This window comes from Ovis aries, chromosome 4 (assembly GCF_016772045.2).
Source record: "Ovis aries strain OAR_USU_Benz2616 breed Rambouillet chromosome 4, ARS-UI_Ramb_v3.0, whole genome shotgun sequence".
NCBI lineage: Eukaryota > Metazoa > Chordata > Mammalia > Artiodactyla > Bovidae > Ovis > Ovis aries.
In genome coordinates this window covers 99,561,326-99,588,920 of record NC_056057.1, presented here as the reverse complement: position 1 = coordinate 99,588,920, position 27,595 = coordinate 99,561,326, and the positions used below count along the sequence as shown (strand labels likewise).

Sequence of the window (27,595 nt, the reverse complement as noted above, 5' to 3'; positions counted from 1 at the left end):
TCCTAAACTTTATTATAAATAGTGATTGTATGAACACTCTTGTATATAAATCTGTTTGCCCTGATCAGATTTCTTTCTTATAGTACATACCTCAAACTAGATCTATTGGTCCATAGGCTGTGAACATTTCTAGATTCTTAAAGCCATATGGCCCAGTTTTAGTGGCTCTATAATTCACGTAATTCGTTAGGCAAGTATTTTTTGAACAAGCTGCTAATGTGCCAGGTACCGTGCTCCGCCACTTACAGGTGAGCAAAATCAATAGAAGCTCTATCTTTACAGAACCTATACTCAACTGAGAGGCTAGATCTAACCTGAGAACAAGAATCTTTGTAAATTTATGTTAAATTTCATGCAGAATTAAGAGTTTTGAATAAGGTAAAAATAACAAAATGAAAACTTTGGCTCTCCAAATGCCGTTTATGCAAATAATTCCAACAAGTTAAAATCTGCTAAGCATTTTAGCAGCAGTCAAATTACCCATAAATTATGTGATTAAAATTATGTGTTCAGTTGGTTAAGGTTATGGAGGAATATGAGAAATTGATTCAACTCCAAATGATGCTCAGAGAAACAAAAACACTGTTATTGTACTTTCACAATTTGACAATATAAATGACTAATTCACATGTGAAAAGAGTTGTCTATCTTTCTAAAACATCATATAGAAAAATTGCCCAAAATATTAGGAATGGGAAAGTTTAAGAGGAAGAGTCTATTGGGAATTTCTATATAATGTGATGGGTTAAGCTACATGATGGCTCCCCTTCCTGTTCTAAATCCATAGATATTCTGGGGAAAAGTGTAACAAGGAAGGGAAGAAAGAGGTAAGGAGAAATATTAACCTGCTGGGGTCCAGCCCCGGTGGATCCAGGGAATTCGAAGCAGGGATGGAGTCAGAGTCTGGGAAAGGACTATTTAATTAGAAATATAAAGAGATTAGGAAAGAATAGTGTAGTAGGAAAATTAGTGGAGAAAAGAGGCTGAATAACTTGGTTTATGCGAAAAACTAATAAAACCTTGAGACAAGAGGTTTGCACCATCTACGTTAGGCCACCAGCACCCACTTGAATAGCAGAGGGTGCCCTGCCTTGGGCTCCCTCTCACGTGGATCTTAGAAGCCAGGGCAAGTAAGTAGACTTGGCGAGCCTCCACGCTCCAGATGGGAATTCAGCTGGAAAAGGGGAGAAAAGAACGACATGGGGGAGCACAGTATCGGTGCAAGACTCACAACTTTATTTTCAAAATCAGCTTATATACCCCAAGTTGTACATAAAGAAATAATGGAATATGCAGAGTTATGCAGGGGCAGCAGTCCTGACCCTCATTGAGACTAGGCTTTCTTTTTGCATACCTTCCCGTATACAAAAGGTCTCAGGTGGTTTACATTATCTTCTGGCCAAGAGGCCTGTTAACATTTTTATGGCTCTCTTCCTAGATAAATGTCTATCAACCAGAAAAATTCTTTTTCCCTAGAAGAGTTTTTTCTTTACTCTGCATCACCCTCAAAGTACTAAATAAAGTTACATTCCTGTAGAACAAAGGTGCAGTGGGTTATAACAAAGAAAGTACTTAACTCAAAGATCTAATGTTGCTAATACCAGGTCTACTACCTGTTTTTTCTATATATGAACTATATCTACAAATAAAAGATATGAAAATTTGGCAGCAAGTATTGGCTCAACAAATGAAACCTTTAATCAGTCCTATTCTAATGATTTTGACTCCTTGGAAGCCCCTACATTCCTAGGATGTTTTAAGCTTCCTGTGCCTCTCACGGTTGGGAGGCTGCAAACAATCACATGCACAGCTGTAAGAGTCTGGCAGGCAGGCTAGAAAGCCATCAGAGGGGTTTTTGGATTGAAACACTCTTATTATGCCCAGGAGATTTATTGTCTAAAAGCTCTAAATTAACTTCTTCCAGAATAAGGTGGGGGGGGGGGTGGGGACAGCCCCCTGTTAATGTCAGAAGAGTAGGTGGAAAGCATAACACAGTAAAGCAGGCAGACTCTGGTTTTTGGGGGTGGATGCTCAGGAAATTCCAGGGGGAACCCCTGAAGCCTGATCACGCCTTTGGACTTTATCAGGCTTCCTTCCTCATGACCTTTGCCACGGGCGGGATTCCTCACGCTGGCTCCCAGCATTAACCTATGAACCAGGAAGACAATATTGTCATATATAGATCTCCTCTATCAGATATACATATATAACAAAGAATTAATATCCAGCATTTATTTTAAAAATCTCCTAAAATTAATAAAGAATAGCCACAGAACAGAACAGCAGGCAAAAAGACATGAGCGGTATTTCACAGAATAAATAACATCCAGTGGCCTCTAACCATGAAAGGATGCTCAAACTCATTAATAATTGAAGAAATACATCCTAAAACCAGAGTGATATGTCATGCTACAGTCATCAGATTGGCCAACACTGAAGTCAGAAAACGGCAAGCGTGGACAAAAAGTGTATCAGCAGGAACTTTTTACGCAGTGTTGTGGAGTGTAAATTGGCACAGCAGACTTGAAAAAGAATTGATGATACCTTTTAAAGCTGAACACATGTCTGTCTTGGGACAAGAAATTCCACTCCTTGCTCTACCGAAGGAGAAACTCTTATACATGTGCACCAGCCAGCAAATCCAAGACTTCACAATAGTGCTGCCTACTTTGTGAAGTAAAAATAAATGAAAAAGACCAAAACTGTCATTGACCAGAGAATGAAGTCCACAAAGATGAATCTCAAAGATCTATCGTTGAATGAGAAAAACAAATCTCAGATGACGACAAACATTTTCATACAGGTCAAAAATTAGCAACTGCAAACAATAGGTACTATTTTTTAAAAAAAAAAAAAAAAGGTAATGACAAGCTGAAAACTGAGAATTATGGTTATTTCTGCCTCCTGGGCTTACATTTTAATAAGGAGAAATATATGGTAAACAAGATAAATAATGAAAATCAATGGTGAGAGTGCTGGAGAGAGAAATGAAGCAGGGAAAGGGGGTAAGGGTTGGGTGGAGGGGACGGGGGCTTTAGATAGATTTTACATAGGATGATCAGGAAGGCCTAAGGCAGTGATGTAAGGACAGAGACCTGGAAAGGTGAGGGGAGCAAGCCAGGTGGTTGTCTGGGGGAAGAGTGTCCGAGACAGGGTCACATCAAGTTCATACTTTCTCATCAGTAGCTTAACTTCATATGTGTGTCAGAACCAGAAAATATCCTTCACCTTAAAGCTTCCATGTCTTTTCTATTTTTCCTTCATTTGCCAAGCTTTCTGAATCAGATATTGATTGGCTTTTTAAGGACCTGCCTCCCAAACAAGCAAGTGGAGTTATTAGGTAAAATTAGTGCCTCTGCCCTCCAAACCTTTATTTGGCAGAATTCATAGTTAGATCAGGAATTCTGCTATAATTTACAAGTACTTCCATTTTGGGAAACACAGATTGGATCTCTATACCTAAGCTCTATGATCCAAGAAATAAATAATTTAAATATTCTACAGTGGCAATTGCAAATACTTTTGACTTCACAATTGGTAGGAAGCACTGTTTCTTATAGGGGTTAGAGAATTAGAGGTATGCATTAGGATAATACAATTTTTGAGAGAACCTTATAAACTCGAGTGAAAATTAGATTGGGGGGCTTTAGTGTCTGGGATTCTAATTTAACATGCTGTGAATTCACCTCATCAAATTGCTGAGCTAATCTCCCATGCCAACAACTGCCCAGGTTAATAAAAAACCTGGAGCTTTTCTCATGTTAATAAATAAGAGAAAATATAAAACTGCAGACCCTTCTCCTTCTTAAAGGCAAGCAAGAAGTACGTGACCTTAGCTGAGCCACTTTGATTGCATGGAGGCTTTCTAATTAGTAGATCATATTGCTCTCATCTTTCATAGTTCTTGTTCAACAAAACTTGCTGCATATGCTTTTTCAAAGTAGTGATGCTGCAAATTCTGTCTGGTGCTCCGCTGATTATTATACTGAGGAGCTGTTATTTATGTGTTGATCTCACGATCTCTCTAAACGACACCCTTGGCTATCAGTACAGTTTGGGATAGGGATGTTTTCATTAATCGGGTACTCTAGGGAAGAATTTTTACACATGTGACCATGTCTCCAAAAAGTATGAAAATGATTATTAGTATGTGATGTTTATTCAGTTGGAGATCTGCATGGCAAAAAAGCAACATCTCACCATTTCACCAACACTTAGTGAGAAGTCTTTGTGTAGAGGGTTTGATGTGCTTTGGGAGAAGAGGGTCAGGCCATTCTCTGGGTGCCCTGACACCTCCCTTACCCACAGGGACTCTGCTTGGGTCCTGCACTGAGAGAAAGCAGAGTACAGAATTCTAGGTATTGTTGCCATTCAATGGCTTTTAGTCACAGCCCAGATTTCATTTTTCCCCTCATTCCTCTTTTAGTTTTTGGCTAGTTTTGGTAAAGAATTAAACATTATGTATATATAAATTATTCTATAAATACAAGCCTATCTGTGTGTATTATATACAGAGATGTGTACATTTTTAGTGAGTTTTATTTTAGTGAGTTTTTCCTTACTCTATTTGTATTGTTCTGTTTATATTTTTATCCCATTTTATAATTTATTTAGTCTCTGCATTCTCTGTTTTGTATTTTTAAATGTATTATTACACATTCTAATGTAACATTTCTAGAATACTTAGTTTGAGCTTTTAGTTTAAAATAGTTGTTTCACCTTCTCAAATGTTTTTCATTTAACGAGTCCAAGATGTAGGCTTTTTACTATGGAATTATTTTTGTTTTAGTTTTTATTTATTCTTGATTTCTTGGTTTTTCAGTTCTTGTTCTTAGGCTTTTATGTATCTCACTAATTGGATTTTTATCTTTCTGTATTTAAATTATTTTATTTCTCACATTGTCCACATAGAAATGGAAAGACTGACTGCTCATGACCCGTACATAGAATGAGCTTATCAATTATTATCTACATTAGGATGCTTTTGAGAATGAAAATGGAGTTTTGTTAGGAATTTTGCTGGGACCATGGGCATAAACTGGGGACAGTCCCAAGAACACCAGGATGCACGATCATTCAATCAATAAGGGAATTTTTAGGTCCTTCCCCACTTCAGCACTCCTAGGTACCATGAATCACAGTAGCATTTCTGTTTTTTCCCTAATAGATCTTTCATATTTTCCAACAACATGTGGCCAAAAGTACTTATAAAACTAGCTAATGCTTATGGAGCATTTGTCATTTGACAGGTACTTTATGTAGACAGTTCTGGAGGGAACAGGGAGTAGACTTCCCCTGAAGGGAGATGTAGTTTCTTCCCAAACTGGGATGGTGTAGTTAGCATCCCAGTTGGCCTTTCCTGTGCTGATGAGAGTTTCTGAGTGTTCAAACACAGCAGTCTCTGATATTCTTCCTGGTGGCTTAAAGTCAGAAGAATAGTTCACTGACAATGGTCTCTCAACAGTCCTGACTGACTTGTGAAATAATACCTAACCACAAGAAGGCTGACAGCCAAGGAATTGATGTTTTCTAACTGTGGTGTTGGAGAAGACTCTTGAGAGTCCCTTGGACTGCAAGGAGATCCAACCAGTCAATCCTAAAGGAAATCATCCCTGAATATTCATTGGAAAGTCTGATGCTGAAGCTCCAGTACTTTGGCTACCTTATGTGAAGAACTGACTCATTGGAAAAGACGCTGATACTAGCAAAGATTGAGGGCAGGAAGAGAAGGGGGCGACAGAGGACGAGATGGTTGGATGGCATCATCGACTCAATGGACATGAGTTTAGAGCAAACTCTGGAAGACGGTGAAGGACAGGGAAGCCTGGCATGCTGTAGTCCATGAGGCTGCAAAGAGTCAGACATGACTGCGCATAAAGAAGTGGTATGGAAGGGGCTCCTGGCAGGCTGTCCACTTACGCTGCCTTTTTCTAACTGTGTATTCTTATGCTTTTTTGTGTATTCTTATGCTTTTTTGTAGTTTAACTCTTTTCTCTGGTGACAAAAGGAATTTCCTTGTACATGCAGTCCTTTCCTCTCATTATAAGGGACCTGGGAAAGATGGCTAATGCAAGGTTAGCCCTAGTCGGACTTCTTTTCTAAATGGGAGAGCCATACTTCTGCTGACCACCTTCTTTGACAGAGCCCTAACTGGACAGCCATCACCCTCTTGGATTTCCAGAAGTTTAGAGGAATCCATCCTACCTCCACAAACAGACCTTAGCTGTCCCTGATGAAAAGCTGGTCTCTTGCAATAATTATCACTATCATATTTTATTGAATCTAAGGTGTTATAGATTATAACATACACCATCATTTTACATTCCACCAAGAAAGAAAAACAACGCTGCCAATTCAGCTATGGCATGCCATCAATTTTAAAATGTGCCCTGATTTTTAAAATATTTTTTAAAATGTGTCTCTTGGAATTGATAGAATACTTTCTTTTTCCTTCAATTTTCCACCACTTGATTATTAATTCTCCACCAAGACCCACCACAGGGAGTTGGAGACTTGAGGTTGGAGACCTCATTCATTACAATGTGATTAATTACAACCCCACACCTCTAACCCACTCTCCGGTCTGCAAAAGGACATTTCCATCAGTCCTTCCATGGCTGAGCCTGGCAGTGGAAGAAACAGGGACTTGAGTGAGTTGCCTAAGGTCAGACTCCAAGCTGATGGCTGAACCAGGGCTTGAACTCAGGAATTTGGACAGCAGCCTTACATAGTTAATAACAATTATGTTATAGTGCCTCTCTACCTATTTAGATAGGGCCTCTCAAACAATTTTATACAGTCTGCATCACTGGACATTCTAAGAAATGGCTGTGTCAAACAGACTATTCAATGCCTACATGATATGGAGAATATGGCCCATGTGTTCAGACAGCATCCACTTTGGGAGAACAAGGAGAGGAAAGTTCCCCAAGTCTCATTATCAAGAAAGGCTATTGCTGCTCCTGGGCAACAACTTGTCTTATGTTAAGGTCACCATGAATCATGAAACTGTGGCACTGATCATGCTTATTTTGTACTGTGACTAAGATCAAACCAGTCAACCCTAAAGGAAGTCAACCCTGAATATTCGCTGGAAGGACTGATGCTGAAGCTGAAGCTCCAATATTTTGGCCACGTGATGTGAAGAGTCCATTCACTGGAAAAGACCTTGATGCTGGCAAAGATTGAGGATGGGAGAAGGAGGGAACAAAAGAGGATGAGATAATTGGATGGCATCATTGACCCAATGGACTGAGTTTGAGCAAGCTCTGGGAGATGGTGAAGGACAGGGAAGCCTGGTGTGCTGCAGCCCACGGGGTCTAAAAGAGTCAGACACGACTGAGTGACAGAACAACAACTAGAGAGCTTAATTTTGCTCAATTTTCCTCTAAAAAATTAGGGCTTGCACTTGACATATTAAAGCATCCTCTTTTCCCTCTTTGCTTCAATATCCTTACTTTTTCATGTGTTATCTGATTGAATTGAATGCACCACTGTATGTGCCCTCAGACCTTTCTGGAATGCAGTGGTAGGCCACACAGAGAGACAGATATCTTTACGAACTCTTAAAATGCTGTGCTTCCTAGAAATTGAAATGCACGTGTCTAGGTTGAAATGGCAGCATATTAGCAGCCTCCTATCCTAACTTCCCATTCAACAAATAATGAAAGACACTTCCCTTATAAAATGCAAGCAAAACGAAAGTAACAAAAGCAATTGGTACTAGGAATGAAATCTAAAGTTAAGTTCACATGCAAAATCTTAGAATACTTATTGAGTACAGGATCCTGGGAGAGCAGAAAGAAAATATAACTTGGGAAAAGCAGAACAAATATTTTAAAAATGTAAAAAGAGTTCAGTCAGCTATCACCTCTTTCTTTTCCTAGTAGAATACAGAAATCAGATTTCCTCCATTACTTTAGAACTATTTTCTGAAATACTTCCCTTCTCTCACTTTCCCTTCAGGATTTTTTAGCTTAAGAATTTGACAGTAAGAAAGTAATCATATAAAAGAATTGGTAGTAAACATTGACATTAGTGAAAAATCCAGAGAGAAATAAAATAACATAAGAACTGAGGATAAAGCCAAAACAGCTCTTAAAAATTTATTTGGGGAAAATAGAAAGAGGGGTGAGGCTCTATAAACTGAGTCTAAAATTCCTAAGTAGGGCTTCCCTGCTAGTAGAGTGGAAAAAAATCTGCCTACCAATGGCAGGGGACACAGGTTCGATACCTGGTCTGGGAAGATTCCACATGCTGCAGGCAACTAAAGCGTGTCCACCGCAGCTACTGAGCCCAGGCTCTAGAACCTGCAAGCCACACTACTGAAGCCCCTGAGCCTAGAAACTGTGCTCTGCAACAAGAGAAGCCGCCACAAACAGAAGCCTGTACGTGACTAGGAAGAATAGCCCCCATTCGCCGCAGCTAGAGAAGGCCTGTTTAAAGCAGCAAAGACCCAGCACCACCAAAAATAAACAAACACTTTTTAAAAGTAACGAAAGTCCTAATTAAATGTATAATTGTGGGAATGGAAAAGGCAGGGAGAACTACAGACATTTTAAATTCCATGATATGTATCAGAGTAGGGGGGAATATACCTTTCAAATTACTATAGATGAAAAGAACAAAATTTATAGCCAAAGACATAAACCTATAAGTGAAATGGTTTACAAAGACAGCCTGTCAAAATATGAGAAGAAATGATAGGAAAAGGACTGAACTCGTCAGTATTACAAAGAAATAAAAATAGTTTTGCTCCACACCTGAAATAAAAGGCAAAAACTCAGACTGAGTTAAAGAAGAGAGCACCCAGCTACATGGTTCTTATAATAGTGAGACCAAAATCAAATTACATAGAAAGAATAAGATTAAGAAGATAGAGTAAAATACATCAGCGAAACAGAAATAAGCAGAGGCGGCCCTGATACTATCAAAGGAAACTTCAAAGCAAAAAGGATTCTATGAAACATAAAGGACTCTTTCAGGACCCTTTTATTTTGAAACAAGGTGAAATCCTAATTATGAAATAGTCCTGAGCATTTATGAACTGATTAAGATAACATCAAAACCTAAATAGCAAAAAAACTAAAAGACTATAAAAAGCAAACAAAATAAAGGGAAAACATTTACTATAGCAAAAAATTATTTGATATTTAAGAAGAGACAGAAATAAAACTACAGTCTACAGAGAGATACTATAATACCAATATCATTTATGACAGAGCAAGTTGATAAAAATAAGAGGATATATCTTGTTTGAATAATGTAAATTAGAAAAAGTGAATTAGTAGATGGAGCAAAATTTTATGCCATAGACTTTCTTTTAAATCCCATTGATGATTTTTTAAAATTCAGCACATGCCAAGGCATAAAGGACATCAATAAAGTTTATAAAATATAAATTACAAAAGCCATATTTTCATTTCTTCATTATAATCCACCAAAACTAGAACTTATAAGGAAAAAGAACTCTCAAAATAACTGTCAGGCACAACAACAACAACCACCACCTAAGACTATAATGATAAATTCTTTAGGGTTGTACTTTTCGATTGCTCAGTGTAGTAGCCACTTGTAACATGTAGTTATTTACATCTAAATTAACTAAAAGTAAATATACTTAAGAATTCAGTTCCTCAGTCGCACTAGCCACATTTCAAGTGCTCAACAGCCTCATGGAGCTATTGATTGCCATACCAGATAATGCAGATATTTTTACATATTTCCATCATCACCAAAAGCTCTATTGAACAAGCATTGATTTTACAGAACATATTTTATGATCATAAGCATTTTATAAGAAAACATAGTTTTGAAAACCTCTCTATTGAAAATAAATATGGACCAATGACAAATTGGGATGGATATTTAAAACAAGAGGGGCCACTTAGTTAATATTTAATAGATAAAACTCTCATAAAAATATAACAAAAAAACAGTGACATCCTAGGATAAAAATGTAACAAAGATATGAACCAACAATTCACCAAGATGGAAATATGAATTAAAAAAATAAGCATATGAAAAACATTAAACCTAATCAATAAATTAACATTTTTCAACTATCAAATTAGTAATGATAATTATATGGGAATATAAATTTGGTGTAGCCACTATCGAGAAAAGAATGAAGCTTCAGCTACTCCACGTTCAAGGTCAGGAGGGGCGGCAGTGAGGAGATAACCCTCATCCAAGGTAAGGAGCAGCGGCTGTGCTATGCTGGAGCAGCCGTGAAGAGATACCCCACATCTGAGGTAAGAGAAACCCAAGTAAGACGGTAGATATTGCAAGAGGGCATCAGAGGGCAAACACACTGAAACCATAATCACAGAAAACTAGTCAATCTAATCACACTAGGACCGCAGCATTGTCTAACCTAATGAAACTAAGCCATGCCCTGTGGGGCCACCCAAGTCGGGCAGGTCATGGTGGAGAGGTCTGACAGAATGTGGTCCACTGGAGAAGGGAATGGCAAACCACTTCAGTATTCTTGCCTTGAGAACCCCATGAACAGTATGAAAAGGCAAAATGATAGGATACTGAAAGAGGAACTCTCCAGGTCAGTAGGTGCTCAATATGCTACTGGAGGTCAGTGGAGAAATAACTCCAGAAAGAATGAAGGGATGGAGCCAAAGCAAAAACAATACCCAGCTGTGGATGTGACTGGTGACAGAAACAAGGTCCAATGCTGTTAAGAGCAATATTGCATAGGAACCTGGAATGTCAGGTCCATGAATCAAGGCATATTGGAAGTGGTCAAACAAGAGATGGCAAGAGTGAACGTCCACATTCTAGGAATCAGCTAACCAAAATGGACTGGAATGGGTGAATTTAACTCAGATGACCATTATATCTACTACTGCAGGCAGGAATCCCTTAGAAGAAATGGAGTAGCCATCATGGACAACAAAAGAGTCCAAAATGCAGTACTTGGATGCAATCTCAAAAACAACAGAATGATCTCTGTTCATTTCCAAAGCAAACCATTCAATATCACAGTAATCCAAGTCTATGCCCCAACCAGTAACACTGAAGAAGCTGACATTGAACAGTTCTATGAAGACCTATAAGACCTTTTAGAACTAACACCCCAAAAAGATGTCCTTTTCATTATAGGGGACTGGAATTCAAAAGTAGGAAGTCAAGAAACACCTGGAGTAACAGGCAAATTTGGCCTTGGAATTCGGAGTGAAGCAGGGCAAAGGCTAATAGAATTTTGCCAAGAGAATGCACTGCTCATAGCAAACACCCTCTTCCAACAACACAAGAGAAGACTCTACCCATGGACATCACCAGATGGTCAACACCGAAATCAGATTGATTATATTCTTTGCAGCCAAAGATGGAGAAGCTGTATACTGGGAGCTGACTGTGGCTCAGATCCTGAGCTCCTTATTGCCAAATTCAGACTTAAATTGAAGAAAGTAGGGAAAACCACTATCATTCAGGTATGACCTAAATCAAATCCCTTATGATTATACAGTGGAAGTGAGAAATAGATTTAAGGGCCTAGATCTGATAGATAGAGTGCCTGATGAACTATGGACTGAGGTTTGTGACACTGTACAAGAGATAGAGATCAAGACCATCCCCATGGAAAAGAAATGCAAAAAAGCAAAATGGCTGTCTGAGGAGGCCTTACAAATAGCTGTGAAAAGAAGAGAAGCCAAAAGCAAAGGAGAAAAGGAAAGATATAGCATCTGAATGCAGAATTCCAAAGAACAGCAAGAAGAGATAAGAAAGCCTTCATCAGCGATCAATGCAAAGAAATAGAGGAAAAGAACAGAATGGGAAAGACTAGAGATCTCGTCAAGAAAATTAGAGATACCAAGGGAACATTCCATGCAAAGATGGGCTTGATAAAGGACAGAAATGGTATGGACCTAACAGAAGCAGGAGATATTAAGAAGAGGTAGCAAGAATACACAGAAGAACTGTACAAAAAAGATCTTCAGGACCAAGATAATCACGATGGTGTGATCACTCACCTAGAGCCAGACATCTTGGAGTGTGAAGTCAAGTGAGCCTTAGAAAGCATCACTATGAACAAAGCTAGTGGAGGTGATGGAATTCCAGTGGAGCTATTTCAAATCTTGAAAGATGATGCTGTGAAAGTGCTGCACTCAATATGCCAGCACATTTGGAAAACTCAGCAGTGGCCACAGCACTGGAAAAGGTCAGTTTTCATTCCAATCCCAAAGAAAGGCAATGCCAAAGAATGCTCAAACTACCGCACAATTGCACTCATCTCACACACTAGTAAAGTAATGCTCAAAATTCTCCAAGCCAGGCTTCAGCAGTACATGAACCATGAACTTCCAGATGTTCAAGCTGGTTTTAGAAAAGGCAGAGGAATCATAGATCAAATTGCCAACATCCGCTGGATCATTGAAAAAGCAAGAGAGTTCCAGAAAAATATCTATTTCTGCTTTATTGATTATGCCAAAGCCTTTGACTGTGTTCAGTTCAGTTCAGTTCAGTTCACTTCAGTCGCTCAGTCGTGTCCGACTCTTTGTGACCCCATGAATCGCAGCACGCCAGGCCTCCCTGTCCATCACCAACTCCCGGAGTCCACTCAGACTCACATCCATCGAGTCAGTGATGCCATCCAGCCATCTCATCCTCTGTCATCCCTTTCTCCTCCTGCCCCCAATCCCTCCCAGCATCAAAGTCTTTTCCAATGAGTCAACTCTTCACATGAGGTGGCCAAAGTACTGGAGTTTCAGCTTTAGCATTATTCCTTCCAAAGAAATCCCAGGGCTGATCTCCTTCAGAATGGACTGGTTGGATCTCCTTGCAGTCCAAGGGACTCTCAAGAGTCTTCTCCAACACCACAGTTCAAAAGCATCAATTCTTTGGCACTCAGCCTTCTTCACAGTCCAACTGTCACATCCATACATGACCACAGGAAAAACCATAGCTTTGACTAGTTGGACCTTAGTCGGCAAAGTAATGTCTCTGCTTTTGAATATGCTATCTAGGTTGGTCATAACTTTTCTTCCAAGGAGTAAGCATCTTTTAATTTCATGGCTGCAGTCACCATCTGCAGTGATTTTGGAGCCCCCCACAAAAAAAGTCTGACACTGTTTCCACTGTTACCCCATCTAATTCCCATGAAGTGATGGGACCAGATGCCATGATCTTAGTTTTCTGAATGTTGAGCTTTAAGCCAACTTTTCACTCTCCTCTTTCACTTTCATGAAAACTCTTTTATTTTATAGTTTATAGTAATAAGAGTATGATGAGATGGTGAGTCATCTGTTAAAGACAAAAAAAAAAATACATTTGATAAAATCATTCTAGAAAAGCCTCCCAACTCAATCCTCCAGGAGCAGTGGTAATTTTTTTAAAATACAATGCCTTAACGCACCCCCCCACCCCAACCACACACACACACACGCAGATCCTTATCTAATTGACTTGGGATGGAGCCTGGATATGGGTGTTTTTTAAACTTATGGAGAGAGTGAGTTGCGGATCAAGCTGAGAACCATTATTCCGGAGACAACTTCAAGGTCTAGGATACAACAGAAATCCTATTTGAACTCGGGACTTGAAGAATAGGGTCCCAATGTTTGGCTTCCCATATGCAGCTCTACCAGGTAGCCAGTTGACCAAGTTCCCAATATATCTATGTTCTGGGAACTTGGCAAAGAAAGAAGACTGCAAGGGAATCAGGGGAGAGAGGCACTAAGACACACCCTTTGCCCCAGATTGGTACAACGGAGCAGTGGGTTTATCATGTGCTTTCATAAAGGTAATCAAAGTTACATTAGAAAATAATAAAAGAGTCGACATACCTGGAGTGGTCAAAACACTAGGGCATGTAAGCAGCTACAGGCATGGTCCCTGGAGAGCAGGCAAGACCCCAAGACTTTCTCATTAATGCAGGAACCAGATGCTTTCCGCTGATGCCTTGAAAACTCTATAAACCCCTAGAAGTGGGATGAGATCCCAGGTTAAAAGCAAGGGAGATAAGATTGTCCTGAATTGATAGAGAATAAGATTAAATTTCTTTCACTTTGGAGTTTGTGGCCTGAGGTATCTGTACTCACTCACTATACACACATCACTTAGCTTAACCATCAAAGAGTCCTGACAGGCAAACCTGTTATAATCCTAGATTTATGGATGAGAGCACTTTGATTCAGATAGAAAGCAATTTACATTTCTAACATTTTTTTTTGCCTTATATATTTTGATGTTATATGATTCAATTTCTAAGCATTCATGACTGTTACCCCTTGGTAATGGGATGTGCCTATTTTAATGGAAAAGGGTGTTTTATGTATCATTTAATGATTGTTATCTTGACCTCTTATTTTGTCTGATTATAAAATTGCTGCTCTGCTGTTTTTCTAATTTGTGTGATGTTTCTTTTGATGCTTCTGTAAGCGTGTCTTTTAGGTACCACTAAATTTTCTACAATCAACAGGTAATCTGGGAAGGGAGGGAAGAAGGAGGAAGGAAAAAAAAGAAAGAAGGAAGAAGGGAGGGGAGGGGAGGGGAATCGAGTCACAGTGAGAGGGCTTTTTTTTTTTTAATGTTTCAGTATAAGTAGGAAAAACTAAGAAAATAACTGTTTGAATAATACAAGTGATATGATTGAATTCATATAATACATACCTCAGATTTCTGTGCCCTACAAAAAAGAAAACAGATTTTTTTTCAATACTCATTCATGGTAAAATGTATGGTAATCCAGGAATTAAATGAAAATTCTATTTTCCAAAGGTGATTACCTGCCAACAATTTACAGCAAATTTCACACTTAATATAATGAAGCATTAGAAAAATTCCTTTTGAAATCAGAAGTGAGACAAGGATGTCCACTATCATTGTTTCCATTCAACATTGAATTTAGAGGTTCTCTTCAGGGAAGTTTGTAAAAGAAGAAAATGATGAAATGAAATTTTCAAAAGAGAATAATAGTAGGAATGTAAAGAAGGGGAAAATTTTTCATTTTTGATGATATCTGGATAGAATCCTGAAATAATCTCCAAATATACTTTTAGAATAAATAATACATGACTATAGGAATGAATTATATCCCATATATCAGTCATAGAAAATATAAAGAATATTCCGCTTAAAATGACCAAAATAAAAGATACCTAGGAATAAAACCTAAAGATACATATATCCTTTATGGAGAAAAGTATATAACTTTATTAAAGGAATTAAAGTTTATACAAAGGGAGCATGTTTATAGGAAGCGAGATTCAATATCATAAAGGAAATAAGCCTTCCCAAATTTATGAACTAAATGTGATTCTAATTAACTTCAAATAAGGTATTTGTAAATTTAAAAAATTCTAAAATTACTTGAAATAGAGGATTTATGTGGCAAAACCAGAACTATGTTCACCAACATAGAACTGTATGTTATTTTTCATACAAAGTTAAAAACACATTGTATTTCATTCCTGACCACTTGCCAGTCCCCGTTTGTTTGAGAGAGACAAGCTTCATCTTGTCTTCAAGCTTCATCTAAATTATTTCATCTGACTGTCGTTTTTGCTACATTTATTGCTACTTCTGTCTTGGGTATTCCTTTGGAAAAGATGTATGGATTCATCACACATTCTAATGTATTGTCTATAGATTATAAGATAAAGTCAAGCATGTATCTACTGATACTTTTAAAATTGACCTGTCTTTATAGTTAGAAATGTCTCTTATTAGTAGGCTTCCCTGGTGGCTCAGATAGTAAAGAAACTGCCTACAATGCAGGAGACCCAGGTTCAATCCCTGGGTTGGGAAGATCCCTTGGAGAAGGGAATGGCAGCCCATTGCACTATTCTTGCATGGAGAATTCCATGGACAGAGGAGCCTGGCAGGCTATAGTCCAATGGGGTTGCAAAGAGCCGGACATGACTGAGCAACTATCACTCACTCAAACTTATTGGTACAGCAAAATGTGAAGAATAGTCAAGATAATTTTGAGGAAAATAAAAGTATACAACTTGTCCTACCATGTTGTAAGTCTTGTTATAAATGTAGAGTAAATAAAACAGTAACACAGAGCAGAAAGCCCAGAAACAGACCCAAGCATTTATGGAAATAATATGCAAGACATGGTCTTACAGATTAGAGAGAAAAAGAGGTGGAACAACTGGAAAAAAATTAATCCCTACCTCACACTGTACACAAAAATCCATTGCAGGTGTAGACCTAAATTGGAAAGGCAAAATTGTTTAGAAAAAAGAGTTTAGAATAGTATCTAAGGGACTACAGTGGCAGTCAACACAGGAAATATATGAGACATTAAAAAAGAGCAGTATCAAGAAAATGGTTGAAACATTTGGTCATATTAAAAACTTTTATTCATTAAAATATAACATTTTTAAAAGGTGAAAAGACACAGCCTTTGAAAAGATATGTGATTCATATAACTAAAGACTTAATAACTAGAATATATAAATAAATCCTGCGAATTGATAAGAAAAAGATAATTCAATTTAAAATTGAACAGGACATATAAGTAGGCAACTCACTGAAGAGCCATAAATGGCCAAAAAACTCATGAAAAATGTTCAGCTTTGGAGAAATCCAAAGCACCACAATGAATTTACATTATCACCTATTGGGTTAGCAATAAAAAGTTTGTCAACCCCACTTGTTGCTAAAGATGTGGGAAAATAAAAACTCTCTTACATATTTGTGAGGATATATTACAATAACCAGTGTAACCATATCTGAAAAGAAAGTGAAAGTGTTAGTTGCTCAGTCATGTCCGACTCTGTGAATCCATGGATTGTAGACCACCAGCCTCCTCTGTCCATGGGGATTCTCCAGGCAAGAATACTGGAGTGGGTTGCCATTCCCTTCTCCAAGGGATCTTCCCAACCCAAGGATCAAACCCGGGTCTCCTGTACTGCAGGCAGAGTCTTTACCGTTTGAGTCACCAGGGAAGCCCAAAGCCATAAGTTAAGGATCTATATACTAATAACACAGCAATTTCACACATAGATAAGAATTTTTTAGCTGTACCTTTTATAGTAGAAAAAAAATTGGCATTCATTAGCAAGAAAGTGGATAAACTGTGGTATATTCTAATAGTGAAATATTATACAGCAGTGAAAAACCTAAAAACTAAACCAATACAATGTTCATGGAATAAACCCACAAACATAAAGTTGAGAAAAAGTTAATTGATGAATATATACAGTATACTGTTAAAGTCATGGTGAATAAAAGTGTATGTTGTTTAAGGACAGAGACATGTACCAAAAAGTCTTTATCAAATAGAAGGTCTCCTCTGTGCCAAGATTTTATCATAAATGGGTATTAATCTTTGTTAAATGCTTATGCTGCATTAATTGATCTGATCATGTAATTTTTATTGTTTAGTCTGTTATTATGGTAGATTACACTGGTTCATTTCAACTAGTGAGTGAATCAGCCTTACATCCTTGGATTAAATTCTCCTTGGTCATGCTGTATAACTCTTTATGTATTGCTCAATTTGATCTGCTGAAATTTTGTTAAAGCATTTTTTCAGCTTTTCATGATCTGTCTCATTTTGGTATCAGGGGATATTTGCCTCAGAAAATAAATTGGGAATTGTTCTTTTCTTTTTCACTTTCTGAAAGGGATAATGTAGAATTGGTATGAATTCTTTTGTAACACTTGGTAAAATTCTCCAGTGAAAGCATCTGGATCTGGAGATTTTTTTTTTCATAGTTCAATTAAGAATTCTTTAATTATTCAACTCCTGTAATATATTTATAGGATTATTCAAATGATCTGAGAGAGGGTTCTCAACACTAGGTGGTGGTAAATGTCCTGGCTTTCCACACAAAAAAATGTTCTGATACTATCATAGCAGGGAGGAGAAGGCGAGCATCATTACAGCTAGGAAAGGATGAAAGCATTTGCTCAGATGTTGGGAAGGATTGAGGAAGGAGAGGAAGGGGCGACAGATGATGAGATGGTTGGATGGCATCGCCGACTCAATGGGCATGAGTTTGAACAAACTCTGGGAGATAGTGAAGGACAGGGAAGCCTGACATGCTGCAGTTCGTGGGGTTGCAAGGAGTCGACATGACTCAGAGACCGAACAACAACTTGCCAGCAAGAGTGAGAGTAAGAATGGGGCCATGACTTCATTCACAGTGTTTAGCTGGAATAAAGCAGTCCTTGTCTAAAAGGTTTCTGTGCTGCTAGTCTGCTCCGTCCCTAGTCTTTCAGCTAGAGAGAGCAGGCTCTTTTTTGGAACTTTTGTTGTCTGCATCATTAGCGTTGTGGGACTGTAGCTTCTCCAGCGCCCAGTAAAGGAAACGTCGATGGCAAAAGGAAACCCAGAGAAATCACCACTACGTCATTACTCAAGTCTCAGTGCCCTCAATGCTCTGCCTTCTCCCTTCTGTCTCTCAATCTTACATTTTTTTAGCTGTGCATAGTAGGAAAAAATTTTAAAAGGCATCTCTTCCATATTGTCTGAAATTGAAACTATTATTTTTATACCTTCCAGTATGTCTGAAATATTTCATAATAACATTTAAGAAGATTAGATGATGCTGGTGAATCTTATTTTCTAAGGTTCTTGGGGCATGAGACCCACTCTCTGCACCCCTACTTCTCCAGAGGCCACTGCCTCCCTTCTCTGGCTCAGCCTATTACTCTCCTCCACGTTCCCCCTCCCATCCTCTCCCACCCACCCCCAAGAGAAGAATTTAACCAGCTCCAGTTGAGAATAGGGCTAGGTGGAAGATAGGAGCCAACAGCATATCATGTTACATCCAAATCTGAGTTATAGCAAAGAGGGTTATTGAAGGAGGTTTTGATATTTTTTAAAAAGGAAAACATTAGCAGATTTTGATATTTAAAATATTTAACAATCAGTGCAATACTATGTGAAGGCTCTGGTTCCCATGAACCATCATGCATAGAGGATTCAGAGGAGAGGCCATTTGCCAATCCAAAGGGATGTGTTTCAACATTTTAACAGCCTGGTTAGTCTTGCTCACACGTATCAGCTGAATACCAGCTTTATCTATAACTATTAAAAAAAATTTTTTGCAGATAGTAGGAAGTGAAACTACAAAGATGATGAAAATTGTTTATAAGCTTTTCATAATCAGAGTCTAAAAAGGGTAAAAATAAAAGATATACCTGATACTCTTTATTTCTTCATGTTGCTAAAGCAAGTTGAGATATCATGCTGGTCAGAAGTTAAATGGAATGCTATAATTTTTTCATAATGAGAAGAACAAACTATTTCAATTCTGTAAAGTATACACTAATGTTATAAATGGACATGTTGAAATTTTAAGACCACAATCTCCATTGGCTTTATCCCCAAACCACTATGCATGTAGCAAGGCAGAGATCTTAGGAGATTTTTGCCATCTGATATTTCAGAGCAGGAAGCAGCTGGAAGAGTCATTCATAGCTATGGGAAAAACTGAAATTACATTAATAAAAGCTAAGAATAACTTACATTTGAAAAAAGATAGATACTATTCAGAGAATCACAAAAGAAGCTGATTGAGAGAACTAGGGCACATAGAACATTCTTTTGTGGGTAGTTGGTTGAGTGAGGAATAGCCAGGATGCATGGCCAGGTAAGACAGAGGGACTAGACATGATCAGAGAGAATTTTCCACATTAAGGTCAAACATGGAGTATTGGTCTACTTGCGGCCCTGAGGTATCGGAGGGAGGGTGGGTTTGATGTTGGAACCTGGGCGACTGATGGCTGAGACCGTGTGTCTTCTATGTTGGAGAGAACCTTTTCCATGTGGAAATGCTTTATATAGTGCTGTAAAACATTAAGGGAAAAAATACAGTAGGTATGGTTAACGCCTTGCTGCACTAAACAAAGAAAATAAGCATTTTTTTATTGCATGACATAAAAAACAGAATAATTTTTAGAATGCATTCATAACAAACTATAAAGAATTAATGACATCCAAATAAGAAAAGCAGGGATAAGGTTGAGAATATATCATGTGTGTGGTTAGACAAACATTGGGTTGTATAGACTTGTGCAATGACCCGAAGGTGGCCACAGCAAGCAATTCCTATGCTACTCTTCTACCCTGCTCATACCCTCTGCAACAATGACCTGCACATATTCCTTTTCAATCATATATGAGCAAGCTTAACACAGACACACAGAATCCACCCCCCCACACACACACACACTCTGAAGTCCTTCCTAGAGAAACCTTATCTAATGCTCTTAAGGTTGGCTTGTTCACCAAGGATGAGGACACAGGGTGAACTATTGAGCTAGGTCCCTTCAGGGACTGTGGAAGCAAGAGGAGTTTGGAAGATAGAGACTGAAGGTGGAAGCATGCTGGCAACAGAGGAAGCTGCATTCTCAGTGGGCAGAGAAAGCAGAGTAAGAAGAACTAAGAGAGTGAGGCTAGAGGATTCTATAGGAAGTGAGTAAAACAGAACGACCTGTGAGATTGGGAAGACTCAGTTTATCAGGCAAAGTAATGCAATCCCAAAGTTAAAGGCAATATGGGCCTTTTTAAAGGTATATTCCCTTATGGCTCAGCTGGTACAGAATCCACCTGCAATGCTGGAGACCTGGGTTCAATCCCTGAGTTGGGAAGATCCCCTGGAGAAGGGAAAGGCTACCCACTCCAGTATCCTGACCTAGAGAATTGAGGGACTGTATAGTCGATGGGGGTGCAAAGAGTCGGACATAGACTGAGCGACTTTCAAGGTATATTCAGAGCAAGAAGAGCACACTCCTTGAGAAGATGATATTGTGTTAACAGAGGACAAAAAAAAGAAAAACAAAACAAAAAGGCTCCTCCTCATGTTCTTCTCTTTTGTTCACCATGGAGATATTTTTTTAAGCTGGAAAGGGTAATAAAAACACCTTGAACAAAGGCCTGTAGGAAGAATGCAGAGAGCAGCAGGGTCGGCCTCCCTTCTCAGTCAGTTCCTTTTTCAGACCCAGGTAACCTGCCTCTCGGGGCACTGAAAAAACAGGAGTAATTTGCAGACTGTCTTGTCTTTGAGAATTCATCACCATAAGAAAAGCATTGGAGGTAAATGATACAGCCACTTGGAAGACGAACATAAAGATTCACAAACCGGCACACCTGAGTTTGCTGCTGCTGCTGCTGCTAAGTCATGTCAGTGTGTCCGACTCTGTGTGACCCCATAGACAGCAGCCCACCAGGCTACCCTGTCCCTGAGATTCTCCAGGCAAGAACACTGGAGTGGGTTGCCATTTCCTTCTCCAGTGCACAAAAGTGAACAGTGAAAGTGAAGTCGCTCAGTTATGTCCGACTCTTCGCGACCCATGGACTGCAGCCCACCAGGCTCCTCTGTCCATGGGATTTCCCAGGCAAGAGTACTGGAGTGGGGTGCCATTGCCTTCTCCACACCTGAGTTTAATCCTTAGCAAATTCAGGTTTATTAAAGAAATGGTTCAAAAACCTAAGATCATGGTATCTGGTCCCATCACTCCATAGCAAATAGATGGAGAAACAATGGAAACAGTGACTGACTTTATTTTCTTGGGCTCCAAAATCACTGCGGACTGTAACTGCAGCCATGAAATTAGAAGATGCTTGCTCCTTGGAAGAAAAGCTATGATCAACCTAGAGAGCATATTAAAAAGCTGAGACATTGCCAACAAAGGTCTATCTAGTCAAAGCTATGGTTTTTCCAGTAGTCATGTATGGATGTGAGAATTGGACTATAAAGAAAGCTGAGCACCGAAAAATTGATGTCTTTGAACTGTGGTGTTGGAGAAGACTCTTGAGAGTCCCTTGGACTGCAAGGAGATCAAACCAGTCCATCCTAAAGGAAATTAGTCCTGAATATTCATTGGAAGGACTGATGCTGAACCTAAAACGCCAATACTTTGGCCACCTGATGCGAAGACTGACTCATTGGAGAAGACCCTAATGCTGGGAAAGATTGAGGGCAGGAGGAGAAGGGGACAACAGAGGATGAGATGGTTGGATGGCATCACCAGCTTGATGGACATGAGTTTTAGCAAGCTCCAGGAGTTGGGGACGGACAGGGAAGCTGAGTGTGGTGCAGTCTATGGGGTCACAAAGAGTTGGACACAACTAAGTGATTAAACTGAACTGAACTGAAAGAAATGGTTTGTGCATTCAGAAAGCGATGTAGTGAGTGATAAGTATTGAAAGAGACTTGCAAAGAAAAATGATTTCGAATTAATTTAATTTCCCTTTTACTTTGGTAGGGGTCAACAACCTATGGCCCATAGGCAAAATCTGGTCTGCAGACATTTTAGTAAAAAAGTTTAATGGAACCCAGTCCACACCCATTCATTTACATACTGTCTATAGCAGTTCTCACAATGCTAGTAGGGATGAGTAGCTGCTAAGTCTATACGGCCACAAAACCAAAAGTATTTACTATCTGGCCCCTTACAGAGATCTTGATGACCTCCAAGTTAGAAAATATGATGCAAGGCACACATCAAAGTTTCTCTTGTGAATACACTAGAGAGATGTGACTAAGAGTCACAAAGCAGGTAGACTTTCCCTAGACACGAGACTCCAGAGACTTGTCACAGGACGTTACTCTTGGCCAAGTCCTAGGTGCCAGTGTTGACAGAGAGCATGACAAAGGCACAGTGGCATGCTTGCTGGCTTAACAGAAACCTATGTGCCCAGTGCTTCAGCCATGTCTGACTCTCTGCAGCTCCATGGACTGTAGCCCACCAGGCTCCTCTGTCCACAGAATTTTTCAGCCAAGAATACTGGAGTGGGTTGCCATTCTCTACTCCAGGAGATCTTTCCAACCCAAGGATCGAACCTGCGTCTTTTACATCTTCCGCATTGGTAGGTGGATTCTTTACCATCAGCACCACCAGCTGGGAAGGCCCCAGCTATAGAAGTAAATATGGAAGATGAATAAAGACCCCGCATGATCTAATCAAGTTGGAATGTGGGACTGAAACCAAAATAACAAAAAGCTAAAGATAAAAGTTGCATATATATATAATCAATGGCACATATACTGTATAATAAAAACTTTGGCAGTTTGTAGGGGAAAAAATATTTATGTGTATATATACATGTGGGTTTAACTGACTCAGAACCAGTAGTGTGTTGTGATTTCTAAGAAGATAACCATGGAAAGATGTTGGCAAGATGGCAGGTTAGGAAGCTCCAGGCCCTTATTCTCCCAGGGAAACATTAAACGAATAACTAGAGACTAACTAAAATAACTGTATAGCAATTCTGGAAATGAGTCAGCAATCCATAGTGACCAAGTGAATACCCAGTCATGAAAAAACCACATGCACAAGGGTAGGAAATCTAACGAAGTTTTTACTCATCATTGTCTCTCCCCCTTCCAGGAGGTTAAAGTACATTTTGGGGGAAGAGAGGTCTGGCTCCCAGCTCTCTCATGAGAATCAGAGAGAGTAATATTCTAACCCATCTAGGGGCAGCCTTATGGGTGTCTGCATCACCTAACTCAGAGCCCAGATGGCTAGAAGTGGGATCTCAGGGTAGAGGAAGCCACGGCAAGCAGTGGGCAGGGCTCCTGGAAAACCCCACAGGAGGCACAGACCCAAAGATGCCTGGGACAAAGGATTCCTACTTGAGGAACACAAGAGAACAGCTAAGACTCCAAGAAGACATTTAGGAAAATTAATACACTCATTTAAAAGCATCTGTGTATACTGGGGAACTGGAAAAAAAAAAGCACCCCCAGAGATCCAGGGAAAGGGCATGCCCAGGAAGGGACTGAAAAGCCCTTGGTCCCTCAGGCTGGGCTGATCCTGGGCTCAGGACACACCCTTCTCGTTAGTGAAAGGCTTCCCCTGCACTGAGCCAGTCTACACCTTGAGAGAGGTAGCTGCTTTTTCAAATGCCCAGTTTTCAACACAAGATCACAATGCAGATCAAGAAACAGGAAAACTTTGCCCATTTCAATTTTATTTATTCCATTCATTCATTCTAATTTATTCCAGTGAAATAAATCTCCTCAAAACATTCCATTAGAAAACAACCACAATCTTCTATGCGTGTAAAAATTTACAATCATAATACCTGGCAGGTATCTAGCACTTAACTTCTTACTTACACCACACCCCATCTTGCTGGTCCTGTATTATCACATTATGTCTCATATTATAATATATATATATTATAGTAATACAGGATACTACTATATCATTGTGAGACATCTTATTAATTCTAAGGCTCAGACATTAATTGATTTGCCCAACACTGTGCAGCCAGCCCAGTGTAGAAATGGAACAGGAACCCAGGTCTTCTGATCCCTAATGCAATATTCTTTCCACAGCCCTGACCCACAGGTAGCATCCCCTCTTTGCTCTAGCTAGACTAGGTTTGGAATATAGTTTTCAACCCTAAGGATTCCATTTATAAGGAAGGAGACAGGCAGAGGAGGAGAAATGAGATGGGAAAGGTCTGGGAAGATGTCCTATGGGAAGCCAGAACCATGATGGACCTTGGGGGCATGCTTCGCCCAGGGCTGCTGTGTTTCCTCAGGCTTTGAAGTGGCCACTCACAGCCTTTAAAGGGTTCCCAGGGCAGTTCCCACGTCCTGTGAGATGACACAGTATGTCTACCTGAGAAGTTGGGATTGTTTCCTGGAACGTGAGACTTCGGACTTGTAAAAAATATATATATTAATAAACAGAAATCTAAATTAAGTGAAGTTGGAGCTGTTGTGTCCTGTGACCATAGCAGAGCCCACCAGGAAGAAGAAAGTCTCTTCTTTCTTGGGACGGACTCAGGCAATGAAAAGCCAAGGACTCTTTGTTTAGTAAAGCTCTCCCAACTTCTGTTCCCTCCCTGTAAAAGCTTTCTCCTTCCTTTGCCTTGTGAGGCCTTGCATGTGGGTGGTTGTGGTTGTAGACCCCTAATTTTGCAGTTCTCAGCTTGAGCCCCAATAAACCCATCTTTGCTGGAGAAATACCTGGCAGTCTATTTGTTTCAGGCCGTGTACTAGGCTCAGTTGGGTCTGACTCTTGTGATCCTATGGACTAGCCTGCCAGGTTCCTCTGTCCATGGAATTTTCCAGGCAAGAATACTGGAGTGGGTTGCCATTCCCTCCTCTAGAGGGTCTTGCTGACCCAGGGATTGAATGTGCGTCTCTTGCACCTCCTGCATTGGCAGGGGGGTTCTTCACTATTAACCAGTCCAGCAGATTCTAATTCTTATGGTTGATGTCCACCCTTATGAGTAAAATCCCTGAAGATACTTGGTCAGCTGTCCTGAAGACACCACCTGAAGAGAAATGGTTAGAAGGTGCCTGATTCAGGACCTTCCTTCTGGAGAATGCCACCTACTGTGTCCTCTTGCTGCTGGCGACCTAACACACCTGTACCCTCCTTCTGGTTCCCATGGTCACCTGAGCAAGAAGGCAATCCTCCAGTCTTTTGGGCTCAAGCAGGTCACCCCACCCCACTTCAGGTTGCTCATGGTGGCTCCTTGTCTCCAGGTCCTAGAGAATTCCCCCCAATTAATTCATCCCTCCATCATTCGCTCACAGAGCCCCATATGGGCTACTCTCTTCCTTTTCCATTTTCACCTCCAGCCCTTCAGTCTCCCCACATTGTTTCAGGTCTTTACTCAATGTCCTTTATGAACAGTGCTGGAGACAAAAATGCAATGATCATCCTGTCTGAGCTAGGTGATACACATTCACAAGTCTGCTGGGCAGCTGGGTGTAAAGAGATACAGGGGAGTGGGGGCTGAGTCTGATCCTTCAAGCCCTGAACCATCAGGATTCTGCCAGACCCCCAGAGCAGGAGATTGGTCAGTAACATGAAACCTTCTCTGCTTTTCTTCACTTTCACTGAATGAAGCCCAAGCTGCTATTAATAAAATAGCACCTCTCGCTCCACAACACCCCTGCAGGTAGTGTGGTCAGATGAGCCAAGCAGCAGCGACCACCCTGAATCGCTCAGTAACCCTGGGCACATTCTGGATCTTTTCAAACTTTGTTTCTCATCTGCTACAATGTGGGATAAACAACCCATCCTGCCTCAACGGATAGATTCTCATGTAAAACACTTACTTAATTTTTAAAAATCAGAAAACAGAAAGACAGCAGGAAATAGATATAATATGAATATCCGTAAGAGAACCATACGTAAATGACTCATACCTTCTAGGGCATGATCCTCAGTATCACCTATTATTGAGCCTGGCTGTGAACAAATACTGTCTTCTGGAGGCCGAAAAGGCAAATCTTTTGGCCATGGACAAGACTGAAGTAATTCAGGATATTGCATGGAATCACTGGAATCCACGACACTGAAAAATGAAAAATGGATATCTTTGAGCTGTAAAACCATGAATGGCCATATGACCATTGGGTTATCATTGTCAAATTATTCAGTAGTTTGCATAAGTATCTCTGTTGAGCTTCAGTTTTCAACAATACTTAGGCAGTCAAGACCTATTAGCAGCTGACATATTAAGTAGCATATATGTATTAGCATAAAGTTCTCATCCATTATACAAAACATCACTGAATATTTGCAAAGAGCATGGTGAGAGGTGCTGGCATCTATAAAACAAGATGAGTCAGGCATGGATCCTGATTCCTAGGACTTTAAAGTGTGTGTTTATATGTGTGTGTGTATGTTCAGTCACTTAGTCATGTTCAACTCTTTGCAGCCCCATGGACTGTAGCCTGCCAGGCCCCTCTGTCCATGGAATTTTCCAGGTTAGAATACTGAAGTAAGGTGTCATTTCCTTCTCCAGGGGATCTTCCCAACCCAGGGATCAAATCCACGTCTCTTGCATCTCCTGCATTGGTAGGTGTAGTCTTTACCACCAAGACACCTGGGAAGCCCTTAGAATCAAGTGCAATTTATACAGGCAGTCTCTGCTATTTCAAGGTCAGAAAATATGAAAGCATGCTAAGCAGCCTGATCTGGACCATACATTGGGCATAACTGTTGCTAGATGTTGCTGCTGCTGCTGCTAAGTCGCTTCAGTCTTGTCTGACTCTGTGTGACCCCATAGACGGCAGCCCACCAGGCTCCCCCATCCCTGGGATTCTCCAGGCAAGAACACTGGAGTGGGTTGCCATCTCCTTCTCCAGTGCATGAAAGTGAAAAGTGAAAGTGAAGTTGCTCAGTCGTATCAGACTTTTTGCGACCCCATGGACTGCAGCCTACCAAGCTCCTCCCATCCCCTTTTAAGGACAAAGCTGGGGTGTGATCTGGATGCCTGGAGTCTCTGCCTCTGGGCCAGTGCACTTCCTATCAGCAAGCTGCTCTCCTTTGGGTTATACCTGTTCCTGCTTCCTCCAGGGTGCAGGGGCGTGAGAGGGGGCAAATCCACCGAGGGTGAGCTCATTCCTCAGAGAGAGCACTGTGAACAGCTGAGCTTTGTTCACAGCAAGGTTAATCATTATTTCTTGCATCTATTAATTAGCTTTTATGAACTATTTACTTCTTTTCTTTATTTATGTTTTGAGGCTCTGAATGTTTTCCATATCAATTTATGTGAATACATACACATTTCTGGGGGAACGCAATTCAACTCAAAAGACAGATAGTTTGGTCTCTTATTTTTAGAAAAGAATACCTCTTCATTTAAAATACATACCAAGAAAGGGATCACAGCAAGTTCTGCCTTTCAAACAATTACTGT

The 27,595-nt window shown here is 39.9% G+C and overlaps 1 protein-coding gene across 3 annotated transcripts in view; it reads right to left on the bottom strand.

The window, feature by feature from the left end:
* Nucleotides 1-1,215: 1,215 nt before the first annotated feature.
* The window catches only part of LRGUK (leucine rich repeats and guanylate kinase domain containing), a 121,695-nt gene continuing 95,315 nt past the window's right edge, over nt 1,216-27,595 (bottom strand). Inside the window, exons 19-25 of one of the 3 annotated variants that reach the window (XR_009600450.1) lie at nt 26,097-26,245; nt 19,687-19,764; nt 16,137-16,173; nt 14,626-14,641; nt 13,800-13,934; nt 11,988-13,257; nt 1,216-2,148 (exon numbers count right to left, since the gene is read on the bottom strand). Coding sequence is in view for 1 of the 3 variants with exons in the window: in XM_027968815.3 (XP_027824616.2) it covers nt 13,809-13,934; nt 14,626-14,641; nt 16,137-16,173; nt 19,687-19,764; nt 26,097-26,245 (406 nt within the window). In the remaining 2 variants the exon portion in view is untranslated. Of the gene's footprint in view, nt 2,149-8,973; nt 13,258-13,799; nt 13,935-14,625; nt 14,642-16,136; nt 16,174-19,686; nt 19,765-26,096; nt 26,246-27,595 lie in introns of those variants that run through there. The other 2 variants (XM_027968815.3, XR_006059683.1) reach the window with 2 other exon arrangements.